Raw genomic sequence first — 25467 nt, 5'->3', positions numbered from 1 at the left:
GGGATTGGCCCTCTCTCCCAATCCCTCCTCCCTCCCACCACCCTGTACCCCATTTCCCACTGGAGCTCTCCACTTCTGACACACCAGCTTCTATGTTCTTCTAGCTTGTATTCTCTCACCCTGTAATGCTTTTCCCTTTGTGCCTGCCTTGCCCCCATTATGGTCCCCTTTCTAGTTACCTGGCCTCTCTACCCACCCTCACATAAATGTACATATATGAAGATTTGGAACTGGTGTCTTCATAGAGGAGAATGCCAGGTTTTTGAATTTCTGAGCCTGGGTTACTTGATGGGATCATTTCCAGGTCCATCCATTTTTCCCATAAATTTCATGATTTCACTTTTCTTTATGCCTTAATAGAATTCTGTTGTGTGTATCTACAGCATTTTTCATTATCTACTCAATAGTTAATAGACATCTAGGCTCATGTTTCCCTATAGTGACCTTTGGCAAATGTAATCCAGAGCTTATTATGAGGATACAAATACAAAAAAGATAATCATTTTTAAAGTGAATTAAGCAAGACTTAAAGCTGCCTACATACATGTCTTAAAGCCTGACCTGAGTTTCTCTAGACGCTGTGACCTGTAACCTAACTTGATGTGTAAATAAGCTGTAATTTACCCTTGCCCACAAGCAGCTGGATTTCAGCCAAGCACAGTAGCTGAGTTTTCATCAACACCAGGCAGCCAATTGTTCAGACAGAGTTTAAAGAAAGTGAATTGAGTGTTAGCTGAATAACCCATTCTCGTACCCCCTTCCTCTTTCTGCTCAAGCCCATCTCTTGATCTTGGTAGGAGGAGAGCATTCGAAACCATCACTAGTCCCTGCTGGTGTTCATAATCACAAATACAGTAGGCTCAAGTCTGCATAAGAACATATTACAATTCCTCTTTTAAGAACACACCGAAGCACAGAGGAGGTAAAGCTCATTTGGTAAAGTGTTTGCAAGCAGTAGGACACCAGTTCATTATCAGAACCTACATTTAAAAAAAAATAAATCCTGAGCAAGGTAGTAAGGTGGTGTTTATGTATAATCCCAGCACTGGAGATGAGGACAATTACCTGGGACTTGCCAGCTCTCCTAGTCTAATCAGCCAGTTTCTGGCTGGGAGACTCTGTCTAAAACAATATGGAACTGAGGACATCGTCTACACACACACACACACACACACACACACACACACACACACACACACTGAGAGAGAGGGAGAAAAAAAGATCAAGCAAGAAAGACAGAGGAAATAAAACATCCTATGTGTTGTAGATCTTTTCTTCATACTTAAGCATTAGGACAGAGGACCATGGCGATCTGCTTACAATGCAGATTCTAATTCAGCATTTACAACTCCCAACATGTGGCTGATGCTGCTGGCCCATGACCCAAACCATGAATATTAAAGTCAGAGGCAACATCTCAGGAGTAATGGTTCAATTAACCACTCCAGGTACTAACAATGTCCAGGACTAATTGGATTCATAAATAATCACTTTCTTCTACCCTTCATCAAAGGCAGTTTTTAAACTTGCAATGCTCCATTTCCATGCCTTGATGCCCTATGTGGTTACTTGGCCCACAGAGAGTAGCACTGTTAGCAGGTGTGGCCTTGAGGAGAAAGTGTGTCCCTATGGAGGTGGGCTTTGAGACCTTCCTCCTGGCTGCCTGGAAGTCAGTCTTCTCCTGTTTGCTTTTGGAACAAGATGTAGAATTCTCAACAACTTCAGCACCATGCCTGCCTGGACTCTGGAGACTGAACCTCTGAATTTATAATCCAGTCCCAACTAAATATTGTCCTTTATAAGAGTTGCCTTGGTCATGGTAGACACCATGCAATAAAACCCTAACTAAGACACCCTATTTAGAGAAAGATCATGGTCCTTGAATTGGAGGAGCAGCATTTTATTCCTTACAATCAAATGAATATCATGCACATTTAAATTCTCCTACATACTGAGTGAATGTTACAAAATGAATGTGCTTTGCAACAAAACAGGAAGATCTGCAGGACTGACCAGGGAAGGTGAACTCACTCCCACTGCACTTCCTAACGGAGGCAACTTTGCAAGCGATTCACTTACAGAAAAACTCCATGTCCAAGAAAGAGCTCAGCCTCACTCCTCTAGAAGCTTCCCTTACAGTCTACACTTCTCCCTTCAGTCACCAACACGACCCATTTGTCACCTCTGTCACGACAATCTTAAACCCGAGAAACATTGACAACCCATCAGATGTCTTTTAAACAGAGAAACCATACAGCTGTCATTTCAACGTGATATTTAATTTTTCAGAATGGCAGGATACAGAAAGTAGACTAATAAATTCCCAGTAAACTATGTTTCTGCTGAGTATATCACGTCTTTCAAAGAATTAAAGGTAGGGTGGATTTCCCCACATACACATCCAATTTTATAAGAGTAAGAGAACGGCCTTTCTTTGTAGGTGTGTGTGTGTGTGTGTGTGTGTGTGTGTGAGTGAGTGTGTGTGTGTGTGTGTGTGTGTGTGTGTGTGAGAGAGAGAGAGAGAGAGAGAGAGAGAATACATATGTGCGAACATGAGGGTACATGTTGAAGCCAGAGGACATCCTCAAATGTTGTCCCTCAGTACTTTCTATTGAGAAAACAAACTCTAAAAAAGTGGAATTGCTTTAGGAGGAAACAAAGGCTTTGTAGTCTTTACTCCCAGAGGTGGAATTTATTTCCCAAAAAGAGATTTTACACAGTTCTAACAATCTGATAGACCACCTCACAAGAGAGCCTAGAGCCAAAACTTAGGTCAGGACTACTTAGTCATTCACTAATATTATCTACTATTTAGACGTAAACCTCTAGTCAAGACCTCAAAGACGGACTTGGGGAGATCACTAGATCTCTTTATTCACTCTTTACCCAATATGGCCTCATTGAATCACTCTTCCTCCCCTGCTTTCAGTATCACTCCTCTCTTTAATGGGCCTGATGAGGCTGGGTGGCCCTGAGCACAGCTTCTTAGGGCTGCAGGGTCCTGACAGGTACTGCCACACAATAAGGAAAGGAAACAGCCTAAACTGTGATAGTTATGAGGTCAACCAAGTACCAAACTCCTCGTTGATGACCAAGAAAACCGGGATTCCAAACACCTGGCCAGCAGGCCTTCTGCCTGGTTTTCTTTGTTCTGTTGATAAAAAACAAAAAAACAAAAACAAAAACAAAAACAAAAACAAAACAAAACAAAACAAAACTTCTAGATGCTGTTTCCATGCTTAAATATGGAATTTGAGGTAACTGGAATCTATGTTCCCAGGCCACTGCCAATCCTATTTGATAACAAGTAATTCAAATCTCTTTATCTCCCCTACTTGATATAGTTTTATGCAAATATTTTAATCCCACCACTACCACATGGTAAAACCTTTGTTTATATACAAAGATCCTGCAACATTTTCATTTTAAAGTGGAGACACTTTTGTCCTTCATTTTCTCTGCACAACTAAAACAAACAAACAAAACAAACAAATAAACAAACAAACCCTAGCCCATCTTAAAAGACTGTGAGGAAAGACTCCATCCAATGGGGAAAAGACAGTCACTACAGAACAGCACACCCTCTTGATCAAGAGTAGGTTTGCATTATTGAGACACTTCAATTAGTCTTTTCTTTATGACCTTGAACCTATTTCTAACAGAAATATATATACCTACATATATTTGTATAGAGAAATATATTTATCGATATAGATACAGTATAGAAATAATACATTTCAATATTTAAAGCCAGAGACAAGGAGTTTCTTCCTTGTCAAACTCTCTCACACTCTGAGGATCTGACTCTGTCTCTGATCTCTAGACTCAGATTCCCTATCTGGGGACTTTAATTACTTCTGCCAATCATTTCTTCACTGTGGAGGCTGGATAATAATGCTCCCCCATAGGCTCATACACTTAAATGCTCGGTCACCAGGGAGTGGAACTATTTGAAAGTATTAGAAGGATTAAGATGTGTGGCCTTGTTGGAGGAAGTATGTCACTAGGGGTGGTCTTTGAGGTTTCAAAATCCTATGCTAGGCCCAGTTTTCTCTCTCTCTCCCTCTGCCAATGGATCAGGGTTGAGCTCCCAGCTTCTGCTCCAGTGCCTGCATGGGTGTTCCCATGCTCCCCAACATGATGATAACAGACTAAACCTCCAAAACTGTAGTTGGAGGTGTTCAATTAAATGCTTTCTTTCATAAGAGTTGCCTTGGGAACTCAAGAAGGTGGACTCCAGAAAATCAAATAACCCCGTTAAAAAATGGGGCTCAGAACTGAACAAAGAATTCTCACCTGAGGAATACCGAATGGCAGAGAAGCACCTGAAAAAATGTTCAACATCCTTAATCATCAGGGAAATGCAACTCAAAACAACCCTGAGATTCCACCTCACACCAGTCAGAATGGCTAAGATCAAAAATTCAGGTGACAGCAGATGCTGGCGAGGATGTGGAGAAAGAGGAACACTCCTTCATTGCTGGTGGGATTGCAAGCTGGTACAACCACTCTGGAAATCAGTTTGGCGGTTCCTCAGAAAATTGGACATAATACTACCAGAGGATCCAGCAATACCTCTCCTGGGCATATATCCAGAAGATGTTCCAACCGCTAAGAAGGACACATGCTCCACTATGTTCATAGCAGCCTTATTTATAATAGCCAGAAGCTGGAAAGAACCCAGATGACACTCAACAGAGGAATGGATACAGAAAATGTGGTACATTTACACAATGGAGTACTACTCAGCTATTAAAAGGAATGAATTTATGAAATTCCTAGGCAAATGGATGGATCTGGAGGGCATCATTCTGAGTGAGGTAACATATTCACAAAGGAACTCACACAATATGTACTCACTGATAAGTGGATATTAGCCCAAAAACTTAGGATACCCAAGATATAAGATACAATTTGTTAAACGCATGAAACTCAAGAAGAACGAAGACCAAAGTGTGGACACTGTGCCCCTTCTTGGAATTGGGAACAAAACACCCATGGAAAGAGTTACAGAGATAAAGTTTGGAGCTGTGAAGAAAGGATGGACCATCTAAAGACTGCCATATCCAGGGATCCATCCCATAATCAGCTTCCAAACGCTGACACCATTGCATACACTAGCAAGATTTTGTTGAAAGGACCCAGATATAGCTGTCTCTTGTGAGACAATGCCGGGGCCTAGCAAACACAGAAGTGGATGCTCACAGTCAGCTGTTGGATGGATCACAGGGCCCCCAATGGAGGAGCTAGAGAAAGTACCCAAGGAGCTAAAGGGAACTGCAACCCCATAGGTGGATCATTATTATGAACTAACCAGTACCCCAGAGCTCTTGACTCTAGCTGCATTTGTATCAAAAGATGGCCTAGTCGGCCATTACTGGAAAGAGAGGCCCATTGGACTTGCCAACTTTATATGCCCCAGTACAGGGGAATGCCAGGGCCAAGGGGTGGAGGTGGGTGGGTGAGGGACTGGGGGGGGGGGAGTGTATTGGGGACTTTTTGGATAGCATTGGAAATGTAATTGAGGAAAATACCTAATTAAAAAAAAGAAAAAAAGAGTTGCCTTGGTCATGGTGTCTCTTCACAGAGGGAGACCCCTTACCTAGGTTAGAGTTTCAGTGAATAACCTGGGCAGTGTTTGTGCCTACTAACCACTGAGAGGAGAAGTGGGTGGAGCTTAGAGGATTTCCTGACAATCACACTTTAATGGCTTTCCTCTGCTCCAGATGCAGAAGCCACAATTGGGACCATCAGTGCATCAACCTAACAAGAATACTAGGTAGCTTACAGATGTTAGCAGGTTTGCAGGCCACAATGGACTTTGGTCTCTGCCTCTTTTTTGTCTGGCAACAGTAGGCATGAGAATGTCGCCATGGATTCTTAAGATTTAATTCATTGTACAAAAAGGTGATAGTATCTGATCTGAGCTTTTTATCTTTCTCTCTTTCTTTCTTTCTTCCTTTCTTCCTTTCCTTCTTTTAAATTCAGGCAAAGCCACCTCTTCCTAGCCAAAAGAATAGAATCTAATCTCTAACATTGGCTCTAGGTAGAGACCTTACATTCTAATTTGCCCTAAATATTGCATACCATTGCCTCTACATCTTAAGAGCTACTCAGTTGAACTTATCAATCACATGGCCAGGAGTCCTCTATTCAAGGATAGCTGAGATCACCTGAGAGGGGAAGCCGATTCCCTCAGTGTGATAATGCCCTTGCCCTTCCTAGAAACCAGACCTTGATGCAGCCACTTGGAGGGTTCCCACTGAGTAGCCCTACAGAGCCTGCCCTCTTCTCTTAATTATTCAACAAAGTGTAGCTTTTCCTTTTTCTTCTTTCTATCCCCCTGCTCACAACACACACAAAGTGGCCAGGGCTTACTCTTCTCTGAAGCTAACCTCTCCCACTACCATTTCTTTTCATGTGAGCCTGCTTTCAGACCTCCATTTAAAAATGCATAGTTTCCTTCCTTTTCTTCCTCCTTCTAGGGGCCACCAAGGCTTACACAAGGCTTGTCTGTCCTATTGTTTCCCCCTCAGGTTTTTAATAAAAATCACCCTCAAGCTTTCTTCTGAGTTTGTTTCTTTGGTCAATGAGACTAAGAACTCGAAATAGAGTCCTTGAATTCCCCAGTAACATAATAAGTGTGAAAGGTCTCCAGCCATTGGATGTTCCCTATATAGTCTAGGGACACTTGTCCATCATTGTGTGTCGGAGAGCATCGGAGGCTGCAGTAGGCTAAGACCTCTCCATTATTCATTGATGACCTCAAGCCTCACTCCTTCCCTAAAGCTGGTGACAGCTGCTCCGGAGATGTATTCCAAGGGGCCGCCACTATTACCAGGGCTATCAGAATCAGAGCTTGGACCCTATTTGCCCTAACAAGCCAGGCTCTGACTCCTATCCTTCAGAGGATGGTTAAACATCCAAGTTATAATGAAAAGAAGAGAAGAAGAGATGACTCAGTATGGCCACATTGGGAAGAGGAACAAGGAGGCTCAGTGAACCTTCAGCCATCTTCAGGGTGTTAACATTAAGTTTAGGTTGAAATAGAAAAAGGTGTATCACTAAGCAGTCCCAGCTACGGTGTAGGTCCCACCCATCACTGAGCCATCACAGTCTGGGCTCCAGGCTCTCCTGCAAGATGGTCTGACAAGTGGTCGGAACAGTAAGAAACCTCTTCCTTCCAGAGAAATTCCTCTTCTGGCTGGCACCAGCCTTTGGCCTTTTTCTTCCCCAGCATGAGACTCCTGGGGAAATTCCAATTTCCTGAGGACTAATGTTTCAAATAGTCTAACAGCCAAAGTGGGTGGGGCACAAGTGGCTCATTAGAATCCCTCTGTTCCTGCCAGAAATTCTTTTACATTCTGGAAACACAACCAGACCTGAAACGTATCCAATTGTAATGCAGCAAATGCGGTGGCCGTGGGCAGCGCTGCAGAGGTCTAGGACATTTTAAAATCCCATCAGTGGCTTCCGGGAATCAGGTCCCCGCCCTTCACTGTGGCAATGTCTGCAGGTGAACAGTCTAGATGGTGGACCTGGAAACATTAAAGCGGAGATCTGGGGTTCGCAATTCTTTCACACTTCAAGAAGCCTGGCTTTCAACACAACCACTCAGTGGTCAGAAACACAGTTTCTATTCTCCAAATGGATGCAGATGCAGGGCATACGGGGCAGGCAGTACCTGCTCTTTCCTCCTCTGGGGCCCTTAGCCTTCTGGCTTAGCCATGAGTGAGGGTGGGTGGGGGGTGAAATTTCAACTTAAACAGGAAATAAAAGCACATAAGTCTAATATTTTCAAAATGTTACTGCCTCCCTTCTCCTTGAGGCTCTCCTTGCTAAAATGTGCTCAGAGTGTGCAAATGTAACATTTAGAATGCAGCCTTCTCTGTGCTGGCCACAGTACCTGCCTGCAAGTTTCTAGGTAATGGACTTCCTGGTGTCAGGATCCCTTACCTGGGAAGTGAGTTTACATCAAAGGGAATCCCTGTGGTCACAGATCTGGTTTCTACCCATTCTCCTGCCTCCTGCACCTGGGGAAGTCTGACTATAGTCTATAGTCTCTCTCTCTCTCTCTCTCTCTCTCTCTCTCTCTCTCTCTCTCTCTCTCTCTCCTCCCCCCCTCCCCCCCCCCCCCCCCGCACTTAGAAGCTTACACAAAGAGACCCTACTTTTTTCTTCTGGGCTCTGATTCCCTTCCTCAGACATCTGCATTTCTATCTGGGATGCTTCAACTTGAACTCTCCTTGCAGCTGCTGTCATTCCCTTGCCTCTGTCTGTCTGTCCATGGCATTAACAGCTCTTCTAATAAATTCTGTATTCCCCAGTAATTCATCTCAGTGCCCTCTTGGGGCTCTAACCCATCCAAAACCCAAGACAAAAGCAAACAAACACACCTCTGCATTAACAATGTGTTAAGCTTTTAACAAGGACTAAGAGCTAAGTGCGCCATAGTTACTTTTACCCTGTGGTAATTTACAACAGAGGCATGTGGTTAAAGTTGCTATTGTGGGAGTGATTAGCACAAAATGGTCACTGGCTCAAAAGGGGAGAAAAGCTTACATATCTTCCGTGGTACTCTAGCTTTTCCCTAAAATTCTGCTCATTTATTTATTTATTTTTGATGTATGTGTGACATAGTGTGTGTGAGGGGTATCAGAAGACAACTTGCATGAGTCAGCTCTTTCTCCCATGTGGATCCCAGGAATTGAACTCAGACCATCAGGCTTGGCAGCAAGTACCTTTACCCACTGAGTTACCTTGCCCACCCTGGCCTGTTAAAGGCTTCAAAGGATCCAGGTGCCCTTCAAAGAGAGCACTTTTGATCAGAATGAGCAGCGTGTGTTCTGTTCAGAGACTAATAAACTCCATAGGTAGCATGTCCATAATAACAGAGACCTTTGCTTCTTTACTTTTTCTCATTGCTGTAACAAACACTTGGCAAGAAGCAACTTAAGGGAGGGAGGGTTTCTTCTGCCTCACAGTTCAAGAGTGCTATCATGTTGGGAAGGCATAGGAGTCAGAGCGTGGGCAAGCCAGTCCCTGGGCTGGAGAGTTTAGGGTAGGGGCAGGGTGTGCTAGCCAGGATGACCCTGTAACAGGTACTGAGGGATGCTGGAAGAATCTGGCGACCAGCTCCACTTTGACATGTTAAATACGCAGCTCTGCTATTTGTCCAGAGTTTGAGACCTAAAACAGCTGAGGTGTGTTCACTTATTTATACAGTCAACAAGCATCTTTTGAACAGTTGAACATCTGCTTTTCCCTGGACACTACTGGGGTGATGGTATGAGCCTGAGAGAAAATTAAGGATAGAGGCTAAAGAGATGGCTCAGTTGGCAACTTGCCTGCTACATAAGCACAGGGTCCCGAGTTTGAAAAGATGGGCGTGGTCATAGATCTCTGTGATCCCAGTCCGCAGTGGAATGAAAACAGACAAATCCCTGAGTTTGCTGATTAACGAATCTGGGTAGCTGGTAAGCTCCAGGCTCAGTGAAAGGCTCTATTAAAAAATAAGGTGGCAGTTATAATGAAAGATACCCAGTATCAACATCTGGCTACTACATACATGCTCATACACGTGTATACACACATAGTTTAAACAAACACACACACACACATGTACATGTGCACACACACTGGAAAAACAAAGTTAAGAACAGCTCCTACCATTAAGGAATACAACAAAAAAACAGATACCATCAAATGACTACACAAGTAAATGTACAATTACAACTATTAGTTTTGTGGCAAGAACATTTTAATGAGGTTAAGCTAAGCTTCCCTGAGACCTTGGAGAAAGAACAAGAGAATGAGTTAACTTGGAGTGGGGGGAGGGAGTCTGACCAAAGAGCAATCAGACAGAACAAACAACATGCAGAGGCCAGGGTATGAGTTCAACCATGTCTACTGAAGGACTTAAAATGGGGATAAGGTGGGCAGAACTAAAAGGTGTGAGAGAATCAGTGTGCTCTCCCACCAGATTCACGAAGTGGACCCCATCCCAAATATACAGTAAATGTGTTGGAAGCGGTGCCTGATGACCTTGGGGGACAGGAATCAGGAGAGTGTGTATGCACAGAGGAGAGGACACAGGAGGACACAGCAGAGACAGCTATGTGCAATTTCAGGGGAAAAGGGTTAGTGAGATGGCTCAGTATATAAAGGCACCTGCCATCAAGACTGATGACCTGAGTTCAATTTCTGAGCCTCACATGGTTGAGGGAAAGAACTGAATCTTGGAAGTTGTCTTCTGACCTCCACGTGCATACAAAGGCACAGGATCACACACACACACATACACACACACACACACACACACACACATCCATGCACAGTAAATAAGTTAATCTAATTTTAAAAGTAATACAATTTAAAAAAAAAAAAAAAAACGAAGAAAGCCGGGAGTGGTGTCACACATCTTTAATTCCAGTACTTGAGAGGTAGAGGCAGGGGGATCTCTGTGAGTTTGAGATTGAATTCTGGGACATCCAGAACCATGAAAAAATAAAATAAAATAAAATAAAATAAAATAAAATAGTAAATGAATGAGTAAATAAATAAATAAAATAGTGGTCTTGGGAGACACCCCCACCCTTGATGGTGTTTACAAACCAGACTTTCAGCTAGCAGAACCTTAAGAAAGCAAGTGTGTTTTGGAAGGAACCATGGGATGGTTCTTACAGCAGCCAACTGAGACCAATCCAAGGGGAGAGAGGAACTCAATGAAGCCAGACTACAGACAACCCCATGTCAAGGACAGTAGTCTGCACTGACATCAGCGTGATAGGATGGAGCCAATTCCCTATTTTAGAAGGTTGGATTAGAGCTGAGGTACTAAAGGAAGTGTCAATCGCTATAGTATGAAGGAGAGCCAAGGTCCAAGCAAAAGAAGATGCAGACTCAGGCTGGAGACATGGTTCAGCAAGGGAGCACTTGCCTAACTGCACTGGTAAAATCTCAGGGTTCATTCTTCAGTATCACCAAGTCCAAACAAAGAACAAAGGGTAGGTTCATTCGGACTGATGGTATTTCCTGAGAATGGTAGGAAGAGCACTAGGGCATCACAGGTCATTTGGAGGTGCTTACAAAGAAAGGTAACACCAGAGGCTAAATAATAACATTCATTTACATGACAGATAGAAGCCATGATGACCAAACTTCTCTCTAAAACTCAGTGAGCTTGGGAGGAGCTGAGGTTAGAGAGTCACTTAGCAGAGGATATAGCAGAAGGGAAACACAGGTGGGATGGGGCTAGTTGGTAAGAGCTTGCCTAGCAGGCACGGAGCTCTGGGTTCCATCCCCAGCCCTGCACAAACTGGATGTGATGGTGACCACCTTACAGGCTGTACATATATGCAGCAGGTAAAATACTCATACACATAACTTTTTGGTGTTTTTTAAGACAGGATCTCACTCTAGCCCTGGCTGTCCTGGAACTCACTTTGTAGACCAGGCTGACCTCAAACTCACACAGATCCACCTGCCTCGGCCTCCTGAGTATGGTGACTAAAGGCACATGCCAGTATATCCAGCCATGAAATATTTTAAAATAATAACAATAATAATGGAAAAGACAGAAAGAGCTGATAGTGCCACATCAAGGGTCTTTGTCCAGGAGGCCAGGCTGGACCCCTGAACTTCCAATTTAATATTCTTCTCACACGCTGTTTCTTCATAAACGAATTTTACTCTCCACTTGGGCACTAGTATGCAGATGCTTTGCTCAGCCAAGGCACCTATACCCTGATTATACTCTGGCAGCCCCCAAGAAGCATGCAACAGAGACCGATGAGCAGGAATGCTAATGAATGGGGCCTAAGACTCCAATATTCCCTTCCTCAAATGCTGTGCATGTCTCCGACAGAGAAATGAAATCTCCGAGACAGGCTGATTATACAAATAAAGCAGCATTATTGTATTTGTCTACCAGGCTGATCGCAGGAAATTTGCAATTTATGATGGATTTCACAAATAGAAAAAATAAACAGGCGGTATCATTTATTATAGCCGCATCTACATCAATAAAGGCAAGGAGAGAAGAGTAGCAATAATCTGAATATTGGAGGTAAAACTTTCTCCTGATATATTCAAGCATTTAAATCAAAATATTATCTTATGCTAAGAGGTCACTAATTTAATTTTGATGATATTTCCCCAAGAGACTGAGTTGATAGATCATTGTACACTGCAGAAAATATCTTTGCTTGGAAAATTAAACTAGTCAAGAAAACAACTATTAAAACATTCTTATGGTGAGCTGGGGATGTGGCTCAGTTGGTTTAAGAACAAAAAAACAAACAACAACAACAAAAAAACCCCCAACTTGCTGAAAATGCAGGAAGCCCTAGATTTCATTCCCAGGACTCCATAAACTGGGCATGTGCACACCTGTAATCCCAGGATTTGAAAGGTAGAGGCAAGATGACCATAAACTGAAGATAATTTTCATCTACTTAGTGGGTTCAAGGTCAGCCTGGGCTACATGTGTACCTCACCCAAAAAGAGACAAAGTGGAGCCCAGAGAGATGGTTCAGTGAAGAACACGACTGCTCTTGTATAAGACCCAAATTTAGTTTCTAGCTCCCACATAAACTGATCTACAACTGTCTCTAACTTTAATACCAGGGTATCTGATGTCCTCCTCTGGCCTCATGGGCACAGGCACACGCGCAAGCACACACACACACACACACACACAAAAGAAAGAAATATTTTAACAGCTATATTATAGACTGGCTTTCTCCAGTAGTCTTCCTTTGTGTTTTTTCACCCAGACCACTCATGCTGAAGCGCCTGTCCTAGGGTTATCCTTGTCACCGTTCTGTTCTCTCACAATTACCTGGCCTAAGTCAGATAGACTCTCCTTGTCCTTAGTGGCTGGCCACATTTGATTCATGGGTTTTCCTGGGTTCTCTGTCATTGGTTTTATGAAATTCCGTAGCACGGTTTACTGCTCAGCTTCTGTGTTCTAATGTCCTCCGGGGATTACATGCAAGCTGCTACCTTGAAAGCTTCCTGGAGTGCCACAAAAATTATCTACCTGCATTTTTAAAATATGTGTTTGTTTTTATTTTATGTATATGAGTTTTTGTCCGAATATAAGTACCCTATATGAATGGCCCATGTATTATGGCCACACATACACATCACACACAGATGGGAAGAAGAAAGGAAGAAGGGAGGGAAGAAGGAAGAAAGGGAAGAAAGGATGGAGGGAGGGGAAGAGAAGGAGGGAGGGAGAAGGGGTGACAAGGGAGAGAGCGAGGGAGGGAAAGAGGAAGGAAGAGGGAGGGAGGGGGAGGGACAGGCAAGGCAGGTGTTTTCAGGAACAGGCACTTTTGCATTATAGGGGTTTATCCTGCAAATTGCTTGTGGCCTATTGGGCATCTTGGCACTGTTTTCTCTCCCAGGATCCCTCATTTTTTTCTCATTATCTACCAGCTCAGCACCTCAATACAGTGGAGGGATAACCGCGAAAATATGCAGAAAAGAAAATTAATAATTGCTACAACGGCTTCCTCATCTTGGTTGGGTTGATGAATTTTGGCTCCATTATCCAGAAGTTAGAAAAATTTTTTAACAATGAGAAGGGAACCTTTAATTGATTTTTTATTGCTTCAAGTGCTCCGAAGACATACTGTGTTTTGTCGTCATTTACACTTCATATTAAATTCAAAACATGCTTGAAATGAGCAAATATTTATTCTCATTTGATCCATCTGTTAAGTGAAATACTAAAAAGACAGCTAAATCACTATATTAAATTCAGTGGTTTATAAACAATTTATATGTTCATTTGTTCTGGGTTAAAAATGCCCCAAAGCGCAAGTTTATGAAACCCACAAAGCAAATTGCATCGTATTAATCTGATGGATGTAAGCCATGGCTTCCTCCTCCTCGCTTCATTAATCTACTCCCTAACTTGAGTTAATTAGTGAGGTTCCTATTTTTAAAAGTTCTTTGAAATGCACTGGAGAGGGGTGACAGCATTTGCTCAGACCGCTTTGAAAACCCACCACAGAGAAGATGGGCTAAACACAAATGGCAAATTTCTCGGGGTCTCATCACACACTGAGTACCTGATTGTCAGTCAGCAATGTCTATGCTGGGAGTCAGTGGGTGATTAATATATCGTTGTTATAAAGAATCCGCAGAAGCCTAGATGGGAAGGAGGAACTCATTTGAAGCAATTACTACTGTAAGAAATTATCTCCAACGGCCCGGCTATATATACCAAGTAGAGGCTGACGTTCACCGGAACCGGAACTGGGGGACGAACTGCCATCCTCTCAGAGAAATGGAGAAAAAGCAAAAACCAGAGATTGGTCAGACAGTAAAGGCAGGTCTATGGAGATGGCGCTGTGGTTGAGAGCACTTGCTACCCTTCCAAAGGACCAAGTTCAGTACCCAGAACCCACAGCGCACAACTGCCTATTAACACCAGCTCCAGCTCCGGGAGATTCAAGGCCTTCTTCTGGGCTCCTTGGGCACCTCCATGTACATGCGTGTATTCACACACACACACACACACACACACACACACACACACACACACACACATAAACATACGTTAAAAATAAACTCTTCAAAGTATAAACGGTGGATAACAGTTTAAGATGGTGTCTAAGGGGATTTAGAAGGGAAAAGAAACTTCTTGCCAAATGTTCAAGCGAACAAACACGATTTCTGTCCCTCCAGGGATATTTTGAGCAACAGACAGGGGGTGACAGATTGTATTGGCTTCAGTACCCTTGCCATGTCCCAAGCCATGTTATTTCACAGGACTCCCCACTCTGACTCCCAGAGCATTAGTCTGCCGACCTCACTCACTCAGCCTGCAGACCGCACGTAGCTCGTTCCTTCCTTGCCTATGTCCTGCCTTACACCATTTTCCTTCTACCCAGACTGTGGAAGTCTGGGCCAGACCCTCATTTCCCCCATGTGATGGGGTTTGGATGATGTTGTTGTTTGTTTCTAAACACAGTGTTATAGATGCTAAGCTGTGAACTTTTGATCCTCCAGCTTCCACGCACAGAGTGCTGGGGTGGCAGCTATACACGCTCACTTTCCCTTTTGATGCTGTGTCAGAGCCAGAACCTAGGGCTTCATGCATGCTAAGGACTCTACTGACTGAGCCACCACCCCAGCACATATCATAAAACAGAAACATATACTGCCCAGTGCAGCCATGGCAGAAGAGAAGGGAAGAGGAAAGAGCATCAAGATTAATATGAAAGACCCTGGGCTACACACAAGGAGCAGAGCATGCAGAGTATACAACTGTAGAATAAGGTGAGCGCCCACAAAAGAGTACAGCTCCAAGAACCCAGGGCCATAAGGCATCTAAACTTCTTTTTTTCCCACTCTCTGGCCCATTTCTTTGCTTGGTAGTAACCTCTTTCATGGTAAACTATCTATGTCTCTCCCACTATCTAAATGTCCTTCATCCAATTCCCTGTGCAAGAACTTAGAAATCCCAGTTGGCACCCTGGGCTCCCCTTCCATGCCAGTAATACAGCTCTTGGTGCCACAGGCTCATCCAAGATGTGCAAGCTGGTCTCTTACCATTTTCTTGGATTAAAGCCAATTCGGCAGCTGGCCCACCCTCAGCCAAAGGAAGGGCCAACTTAAGACTCCAGTGCCTTCCAACCCTGGAACTGCTTACACAAGTTTCAAACAACCCCAAGATTGATTTTTCTCAGGAAACGACACTGATGAGGAGAAGAATGTGCGTAATCTCAATTCTCCCTTGACCAAGCTCCCACTCACATACCTATGATGTCACCTTTTCCTTGTTTTTGCTGAAAAATATTTTCAGCAGCCTTTGGTGACATGTGCTACAGATGTCTGGGTTAAAGCCCTGGCTCCCAGAGGTCAGCAACAAAACCCTTCTGGTTTGGGTTGGTTTGTCCTTTAAGACTTTTTTTATTATTATTCATATGTGTGTATATCAGGGGCAGGTGACTAAGCTGTCCAGAAGAGGCAGTCATGGCCCCCGAGCTGGAGTAGTTACAGGTAGTTCTGAGCCACTAGACGAGGGTGCTGGAACTCCAAGCAAGGTCTGCTGGAAAAGCAGTTCTCTTTCCTGTGGAGCCATTTCTCTAGCCCTTAATTCAGGATTTCTTGTTTTGCTCTGTATTTGGTTTTGTTTTAGGGTATCATAGAACCCAGGGTAGCCTCAGATTCACTATATAGCCAATGATGACCTTAAACTTCTGATATTCCTGCTTCTACCTCTCAAATGATAGGATTACAAGTATGGGAGATCACACCAAGTTCATGTGCTGGTGAAGGCACTTGGGGCTTCCAGCATGCTAGGCTCTCCCATCTGAGCCCCATCTCCAACTTCCCATGACTCTCTTCTGAAGGTTTTGGGGTCTTACATATAACTGGCTCCCTAGAATTCATCCCTTTAAGCCCAGAGAAGACCCTTAATTTCAAATACTTGCATCACCACCAAGTTTTGGAAGCAAACACCTCTCTCTCTCTCTCTCTCTCTCCCTCCCTCCCTCTCTCCCTCTCTCTCTCCCTCCCTCTCTTTCTCCCTCCTTCCCTTCCTTTCTCTCTCTTTCTCTCTCTCCATCAGAAGTTGGAGCGTAGAGAGGTCAGCTCATCAGATAAACCGAAATCCCTGCTATGGCTCACTGTACTAAGAAGGCACATGGCCCAGCAGAAATCTAAGCAGGGAGTGCTCACATACATCTCAAAGTGAGCAGATCAAAGCTTGGTTTCTTTAGACTTGTAGATCACAGCTGCCAGAAATAGCAGTCTAAAGAGCAAGTATCCCTGAGAAGCCAGTTTCTTCCAAGGAGGAGAAAAACAAATGCGGACAAAATTTCCCTGCCGAATTAAGGCTCTCTGGCCTAAGGATCCAGTAAGATAGCAGTCTCTCTCTTTATCTCTGAAGGACTTGTCCCTGTCCAAAGGAACACTCGACCTGGGTGATTTCATTTGTCCCTCTTATCACCCAGTATCTTTATCTAAGATACTTTGTTTATAGCCTGAAGTCATAGGAATAATGTACCAGACCTTTCAATGTCACAGGCCACAGATTTCCTAAACACAAAGAAGAGACATCTCCCCCCCCCCCAATAAGCACCAAGACCTTTATTTAGCTGCTGCTTTTTAGCCTCAGTGAACTCCAGGTTTCACTTCTCAGGCCAGAAGGCCCAAGTCCCCCCTCCTCCCCCCAGCCCCCTCTCCCCACCGCGACCTAGACTCACTCAGGAATATAATGGTCTGTCTTCTTGCTGTCCGGCTCTCCTCACTCTCTGACTTCCTCAGCTGTAGCTGTGGCTCGGTCCCTGCAAGAGTGCCCTGCTTGCTCTTCATTAGCACTTTCATCATATTCCAACACATGAAAGCCACAGACGCCAGGACCACCAGGTAAACAGCGAAGGCCCCAAAGATGCTGGACTGGAAGACCTCCCAACGGTTGGAGAGGTTCGTGCAGATGGACATATTGGAGTTTCCAGGTTCATCGTGGTGGCAGGTACGAGAGAGGTTGCAGTTGAGTCCCTTGTGAGTGGGTACGTTTGCTAGAGGGTACTCGATACCCATGGCAAAGAGCAAAGGCAGTGCCACCAGGGCGGAGGTGACCCATACAAAGCCAATCAGCAGTTTCACCTGGCGAGGTCCAGACACTGCTTTATACTTGAAGGGATGACAAATGGCAATGTAGCGCTCAAAGCTGAGGGTCAGCACATGCAGCAGTGTGGCATAGCTGCACGTCTCAAAGAGGAACGTGTGGAGCTTACAGGACAGAGCATAGCTGGGTGTGGTCAGGGGGTTCCAAATGATGCTGTAGAACTCCATGGGCATACCAATCAAAAAGACCAAGATATCTGAACAAGCCAAACTGACCATGTGATCTGTCACCTCCTTCTGCAAATAGCCCTTCTTCTGCAATACCTGCGTAACCCGGATGGTGACGCTGTTGCCCAAGATGCCTACCACAAAGATGATCAGGTACACCAAGATGAGGGTGATTTTGATCCAAGTGGCCACCTCAAATTCAGGAACATGGCTGTGATCGATGACACGGGAGCAGATGTTGTTGGAGCCACTGGATGAAGCCATGAGGAAGAGAGACCCAGACCACCAGGTCCCCAAATGTCTCCTCTGCCCTTTGTTCTGCCTCCCAAAGAAGCCCCGCAACTCACCAGCGTGGGCGCAACACTTTTCTGTCACTGTGGTTGGCTGGCCAGTAGTGACTTAGTTTTTCGGCTCTCTCATTGTAACTTCCTGGAATAATTCACCCTAGAATCCCTGGCGACGCAGTGGGTGGCGGTGGGGTTTGGAGATAGTCACTCCGGGGTGAGGAGGAACCAGTCCGGAGGAGGCTCTGACCTCCCTACTCAACTCTGAGTAAGAGCCGCAGAACTCTGTCTGGCGGCGGATCCTCCTCCCCCTTCCAGGTCCCTGGCACTGACCTCCCCGACTGCCTTTCAGGAGGGAAGGGAAGAGGTCTCCCACGGGTCAATCATTAACCACAACCCATTCTGCTTAGCAGCCTGCGGCAGAACCAGCCCAGCCAGCCTCAGGGTCTGACTCAACACAGATTGTGGCAGGAAAAGGAACAGCACCTCCCCACCCCCTCGCTCTTGCAGCCTTCTCCTGGCCAGTCTTTGAGGTTTCTTGGGACTGGCAAACCGAGTAGGTGTGGCACCTGGGAAGGCGGAGGTCTCTCCAGGCCATGGAGAGAGACAATCCTCTATATACTCCTGTATCTGAGATGTCCTGCCTTACAAGACTGGTTTGACTGTGGCTTGCCCTGGAAAATTCTGCAAGTGCGCTCCCAGCAGTGCCTAGCTTATAGGATACCCAGGTATTTGCAATGAATTACTACCTGGAAGTCATCCCCAACCTGGCTAATAAGACCATTTTTGAAGTCTGGCTTGGCTCCAAGCCTCCTCATGTGCACAGTGCACGCTGCCTCTTCATCCCGCCCAGGGACGCTGGAACTGTTGGTGGTTGTGTCACGAAGCCATTCTCTCCCCAGGGGCAGAACTCACCAACCGCTGGGAATGTAGGTGGATGTGAAAGGGGTGCCTGTGTTCTAGATACCTGTTTAGGGAAGCACATCCATCAAGGGAAGCTGTTTCCACAAGCTAGAGGACCACAGCAGGAGCTCATGGGCTCTCAAAGAGGTCCCGTCCCCCCTCACCCCCCTCACCCCTCCCCCGCTTAAACGAGTGGAGGGATTCTAATGCTCAGATTGAGCTTTTCGGTGTAGAAATTCCATGTAACTCTAAAATCTAAAATCGAAAGAAAGTGAGTGGACATATGCACCCAACAGTCAACGTGTGTGCAGACATTGCTAAGTGGGGACTTGGGGAAGTCACTGTAAGCCAAGCACTACTGTCCTGAAACATTAGACTGTTTATAGTCCCTACCCATCCTGACAACAGCTTTTCCCTGTCTGGGTCACCATACCTGGGTTAACACTTCAAAGACAGAAGATAACTGAGTTCCCTTGGGTCATAAAATTACTTCGTTGGGTTGGTTGGCTATTGCTTGTTTTTTGAAAGATGGTTTCATGTAGCACAGGCTGGCCTCCCACACCATATAGGCCAGTAAAATCTTGAACTCCTGATCCTTCTGCCTCCCCCTTCCAAGTGCTGGAACTGCAGGCATTTACCACCACTCTTTGTGAGACATTGAGACCTAGGGCTTCACAAATGCTGGCCAAACCCTCTACCAACTGAGCCACATCCCCCACTCTGTGTGAAATCTTAAGAAAAACTCAAATACATAAAGACAGGAAGCTGAGAAGGGCAATTCCCAGGGACAGGAAAGGAAAGGAGGTGCACCGAAGGGTGCTGGTTTGCAGTTGTACAGGGTGAATGTATCTAGATATTATTAACTCAAGTCTCCTAACTTGGGACTTGAGTTAATAGTACTTTGAGGCTCAATAAGTATAGTAAGAGACCACAGGAGTAACACACTTAACAGTAGCTCTGGGGCACAAGGAAACAAGGGAATTGTTTGTAGTCACCTTTTCACTGTGTGCTTTAGCTTGCTTTGGGTTGCTATGGTAACACACTCCAAGCCAAAGCAACTTGAGGTGACGGTGACGGGGTTTTACTTGGTTTATACCCCCTAGGTCAGTCTTGGAGGGAAGTCAGGGTAGGAACTGAAACAGAACACATGGAGACTCAGTATTTGCTAGCTTACCCATGCTCCAGGCCTGCTAGCTTCTTTCTCATATAACCCAGGGCTACCTATCTAGGGATGGCACTGCCCACACTGGATTGGATAGCTGTACTGTAGAATAGTGAAAAAGAGCCATAGTTATCACCCTGCCCCCAAATCAATTCCAAGAAGATCAGAGACCTCAATGCTGAATTGCTAGGGGAAAACAGACATGGGTGCAGGAAATACAATTCCATTTGTCCAGGAATTAAGGCCAACAATTCACAAATGGGACCTCATAAAATTTAAAAGCTCCTGTACACAAAGAAAACCATCAATCAAGTGAGGAGGAAGCCCCCAGAGTGGGGGGCGGGGGGAATCCTTGCCATCTATACACCCAGTAGAAGATTATTATCCAAAGTAGATAAAGAACTCAAAAAAAAAAAAAAAACCAACAACAAAGAATCAAGAAAATAAATCACTGAATTAAAAAGTGATGTACGTAGGTGGACAGAGTTCTCAAAAAAAAAAAAGATGGCTAAAAAAATATATCTTTAAGTGTTTAACTCCTTAGCAATAAGGAAAATGTAATTTTGAAACTATTTTGAAATTTGATCTTACCCCAGTCATAATATCTAAGATCAAGAAAACAAACAACACAAATGCTAAAGAGAATGCTGGGAAGGGGAACCCCATTCACTGCTGATAGACCTGAGACCTGGTGCAGCCACCGTGGAAATCAGTGAGGAGAATTCTCAAAGAGCTGAAAGTAATCTGGCATAAGGCCCAGCTGTGGCACTCCTTGGCATATATGCAAAGGGCCTCAACCCTACTTCACGGACACTTGCTTGCTCAGCCATGATCAATGCCACTCTAGTGACAAGAGTTAGGAAATGGAGAAACAACCTATGTGTCCTTCAACCAATGCATGGACATGAAAATGTGGCACACGTGTACAATGGGCTACTACTCGGCGGTAAAGAAAACAGAAACTAAAGATTCAGGAACTAGAATATATTTAACCCCTTAACTACAGAAGCAAGGGAAGCAGAAATGGACCATAGGGGAACAGGGAAAGGAGCTCTAGAGAGGATAAAATACTGGACCAGAGGCTATCTAAAGTGAATAAGATAACACAGGAGCTATGAAGGGAGAAAACAAAAACCAGAGATGAGAGGAGTAACTGGGGAAGAGAGAGGAAGGGTAATAAAGAGAAGAGGAAGAGAGAAGGCATAAATAGCACTAAAGATGTGTGAAAAAGCCAAATATACATACATACATATACATACATACATAACACACACACACACATCCATATATATATGGATGGTGGATGTCCATATATATATAATATATATATATATTATATATATGTGTGTGTGTGTACATATATACACACACACATCCATATATATGCCATGAACATTAATAGAACTGTGTATGTGCCTGTGCACATGTGTGTATGCATATGTGTGTGTGTGTATGCAGGTGCATGTGCACACATGTATATGTAGAGGGCAGAAGTCAAATCAGAAATTGTTCTTCAGGTTCTGTCCACCTTGTTAATTTATTTGGTTTGTTGGTTGTTTGATTATTTTGAGACAGGGTCTCATTATGTAGACATGCAGTTGTTTTTAAAGATTCAAACATGTGTGTGTGTGTGTGTGTGTCTGTGTGTCTGTGTGCGTGTGTGTGTGTATGTGTGTGTGTTTACATGAGTACAGGTGCCCTGGGAGACCAGAAGAAGCCATTGGATGCTGTGGATCTGGAGTTTCAGGTGATTATGAGCCATTAGATGTACACACTAAGAACCGCATTCCAGGCCTGTGTAAAAAGAGCAATCACGTTTCTCTGCTGAGCCATCTGCCCAGCCTCAAGGTTCATTGTTTTTCTTTGTTTTGTTTTGTTTATTATCTTCACAACTGTGTAAAGTAGGTATCATTGTCCTCATTTTACAGATGAGAAACTTGAGAGGAGGATAAAGTGACTACCAGACAACTCCAAAGGAAAATTCAAGGTCAAGTATACCTGGCACTTAAACACTTCCCTCCCTATGGCAATGTCTCCCTGAAGCTGCTGGAGCAGAGGCATTCTGGGAAAGGGACTTTCCCTGTCCCCAGCTGCTGCAGCCATCCCAGCTATCCTACTGTGGTAACCTAGTTTGTTCTGCTCAGACAAGATTCAGTTACTACCAATTGTTTTCATTAAAATGTTCTTTGCTAAGATGAGCAGACAAATTATAAATGCATAGCCAAAGTAAAAATCAAACTAATGGAAATTCTTCCCTCACAGTAAAGATGGAAAAATATGTATTTTGAGCAAATGTCTAGGAGAAATAGATGTACATTTCACCTTTGCTTTTCCTAAGGGCAATATTAAAAAAAAAAAAAAAAAACAACTGTTCAATGGCCTCTCACTTGCTGAGGATGTGACTCTTGGTCAGGGTTTGTACAATCTACACATTTTCCTAGCATAATTTCATAGAGGGCAAAGTGGGGTCAAGATGAGAGAAATGAAGACCTTTGGGTCTGAGAAGATGGCTTAGTTGATAAAGTGTTTGCCTCTCAAGTTTGAGGATTTGAACTGGAATCTCCAGAGTCCACTACAAAGCCAGGTGTGGTGATGAATGCCTGTGATCCCAGCACCATAGAGGCAGAGACGGAAGGACCCCTGAGGTTCAGTGGCAGCTAAGCTAACTGAGCCTACATGGAAAGCTCCAGGTTCAGTGAAAGAAATGTCTCATAAATAAATAAATAAATAAATAAATAAATAAATAAATAAATAAGTAAGTAAGTAAAGTGGAGGGCTGGAGAGATGACATAGGTATTAGGAACAGGTACTGCTTTTCCTGTGGACTGTGGTTTTGTTCCCAGCACCAACAGTGGGCTCCCAACAACCACCTGTCACTCTCCCTCCAGGGATCTGCTGCCTTATTTTGGCCTCCATGGGCACCTACACACACACACACACACACACACACCTCAAACACATAAGTAGAAGGTACTTCGGCTTCTCCCATACCCCAACGTGTGTCCAACCTGCAACCCATGGGTCACAGGCATCCCAGAAGAGCTGTGAACTTGCCCCAACACATTCATAAATGATAATGTCACATTGTAATGTCAAGAGATTGGACACTCCCGTGCCTTGTGAAGAAGCACAGAGCTCTTGGGCCTTGGTGACCTTATGTTAAAACATTCCAGGTAAAAGAGAAACTCTCTTTCCTGCCTTGCACAATCTCTCCAGCTCACTTGGGAAGCGACTCTGTGGATTCCACCACAGAGTTGTATTGAACGGATACAGAATTTTCAGCCATAACGGAAATTATACTGAAATCTTATCATGGATCTTCCAGATCTTGCTAGGTAAACATACAAATCAATTGAGGATTGCCTTCCGTCGGTGTGCTGGGTCCTCTTAGGATGTGGTAGCAGATGCCCTTGGAGGCCAGACTCCTGGGTCTTGGATCTGGTCCTGACCACTCACTTAGTCTCTTGGTGGTTTGGCTTCCTCCTTTGTCACCAGAGGACAACAGCCGTTTTCATTCCATGTGCTTATCAAGAGGATTGGATGGCTTTATATTAAAAGTACCTAACGGGGTGGTTAAAAGCACATGCTGCTCTTGAAGATCTGAGTTCAGTTTCTAGGACCTATGCCAAGCAGCTCATAGACACTTGTAATCCAAATCCAGGGTACACATCACCTTCTTCTGGCCTCTGCTGACACTTAAATGCATACACACAAAGGCACACACACACAAAGATATATAAAAAAAATAAATGTACAAATCAACAATAATAACAATTAGTGTCATACAAATATAATAAAGAAAATTTAAATACCTGCCATATTGTCTACATACACATATTAGGTTCTTTATTTAAAGAAAACATTTTACTTATTCTTTGACAAATTCAGACATGTATCTAATATACCTACCGCCAACTCCCCAGTCCTACTCATCCTTCCCCTCCAACACATTCCCCTTCCACATTCCTGTCCTCATGTCTTTAATAACCCACTAAGTCCAGTTAGTGCTATATGTATGCACATGCATGGGAGGGGGAAACCACTGAAGCATGGATACACACTCACACACACACACACACACACACACACACACACACACACACACACACTATCTTCTCCCAGCCCAGCAGCCATCAGCTGGCACTAGCTCCTCTGTTAGGGATGAGTCCTCATCAGTCTTTCTCCCATCTGACTGACTTGATCCTGGGCAGCTCTTATGTAAGTAACATAACAGAAACCAGCAGCAGTGAGCTTGAGACTGCACGGTCATGTCATGAACACAAGGCAGCACTCTGCAACCATTCTCTGGCTCTTACACTTTTTCCATCCTGTCTTCCTAGATGTTTCCTGCACCTTCTGAGCATTGATGTAGATCTTCCATTTCCGATTGATCACCTGACAATCCCTTATTCTCAGCACGTTGACCATCTTCTTTAAAAACGTGTGTGTGTGTGTGTGTGTGTGTGTGTGTGTGTGTGTGTGTGTGTGTGCATGTGTGTGCATATGAATGCAGGTGCCCACTGAGTCAAGAAAAGAACATTGGATCCCCTGGACCTGGAGTTACAATTAGTCATGAGGCTCTGTCTTACTCAGGGTTTCTATTCCTGCACAAACATCATGACCAAGAAGCAAGTTGGGGAGGAAAGGGTTTATTCGGCTTACACTTCCATGCTGCTGTTCATCACCAAAGGAAGTCAGGACTGGAACTCAAACAGGTCAGGGAGCAGGAGCTGATGCAGAGGCCATGGAGGGATATTCTTTACTGGCTTGCCTCCCCTGGCTTGCTCAGCCTGCTCTCTTATAGAACCCAAGACTACCAGCCCAGAGATGGTCCCACCCACAAGGGGCCTTTCCCCCTTGATCACTAATTGAGAAAATGCCTTACAGTTGTATCTCACAGAGGTATTTCCTCGACTGAAACTCCTTTCTCTGTGATAACTCCAGTTGTGTCAAGTTGACACAAAACTAGCCAGTACAGGCTCTTAACTTGGGTGCTGGGAACTCAGGTCTTCTGCAAGCGTAGTGCATACCCTTAACTATGGAGCCACCATTAACCATGCAGCACTGGAGGATTCTGTGGGAGTAAAATAGCAATTCCCCTAAAGGGCTTATTTGACGGATAGTCAAGAGCATGATAATCAATGGACAACATAAAATCAAAATTGCTAATGTAGAAAACTAACCCATTTATAACAGCACTAGAACATATGAGATAGGGCTGAAGAGATGGCTCTGTTAATACAGTGCTTGCCTTGGAAGCATAAAGACCTGGGTTCAATCCCTGGCAACCACAGGAAAGTT

At 44.3% G+C, this 25467-nt stretch overlaps 1 protein-coding gene across 1 annotated transcript in view; it reads right to left on the bottom strand.

Moving 5' to 3' along the window:
* The window catches only part of Gpr39 (G protein-coupled receptor 39), a 209972-nt gene extending 191550 nt beyond the window's left edge, over positions 1–18422 (bottom strand). The window contains exon 1 of the mRNA XM_021172183.2: positions 17226–18422. Within this exon, the coding sequence (XP_021027842.1) occupies positions 17226–18081 (856 nt within the window). The 5' untranslated portion in view covers positions 18082–18422. The remainder of the gene's footprint in view (positions 1–17225) is intronic.
* Between the last annotated feature and the right edge of the window lie 7045 nt (positions 18423–25467).

This window comes from Mus caroli, unplaced genomic scaffold, assembly GCF_978045245.1.
Source record: "Mus caroli unplaced genomic scaffold, Mus_caroli_1 scaffold_1, whole genome shotgun sequence".
Lineage (NCBI taxonomy): Eukaryota > Metazoa > Chordata > Mammalia > Rodentia > Muridae > Mus > Mus caroli.
The sequence above is the reverse complement of the archived record's forward strand: the minus strand, read 5'-3'. Positions and strand labels throughout refer to the sequence as shown.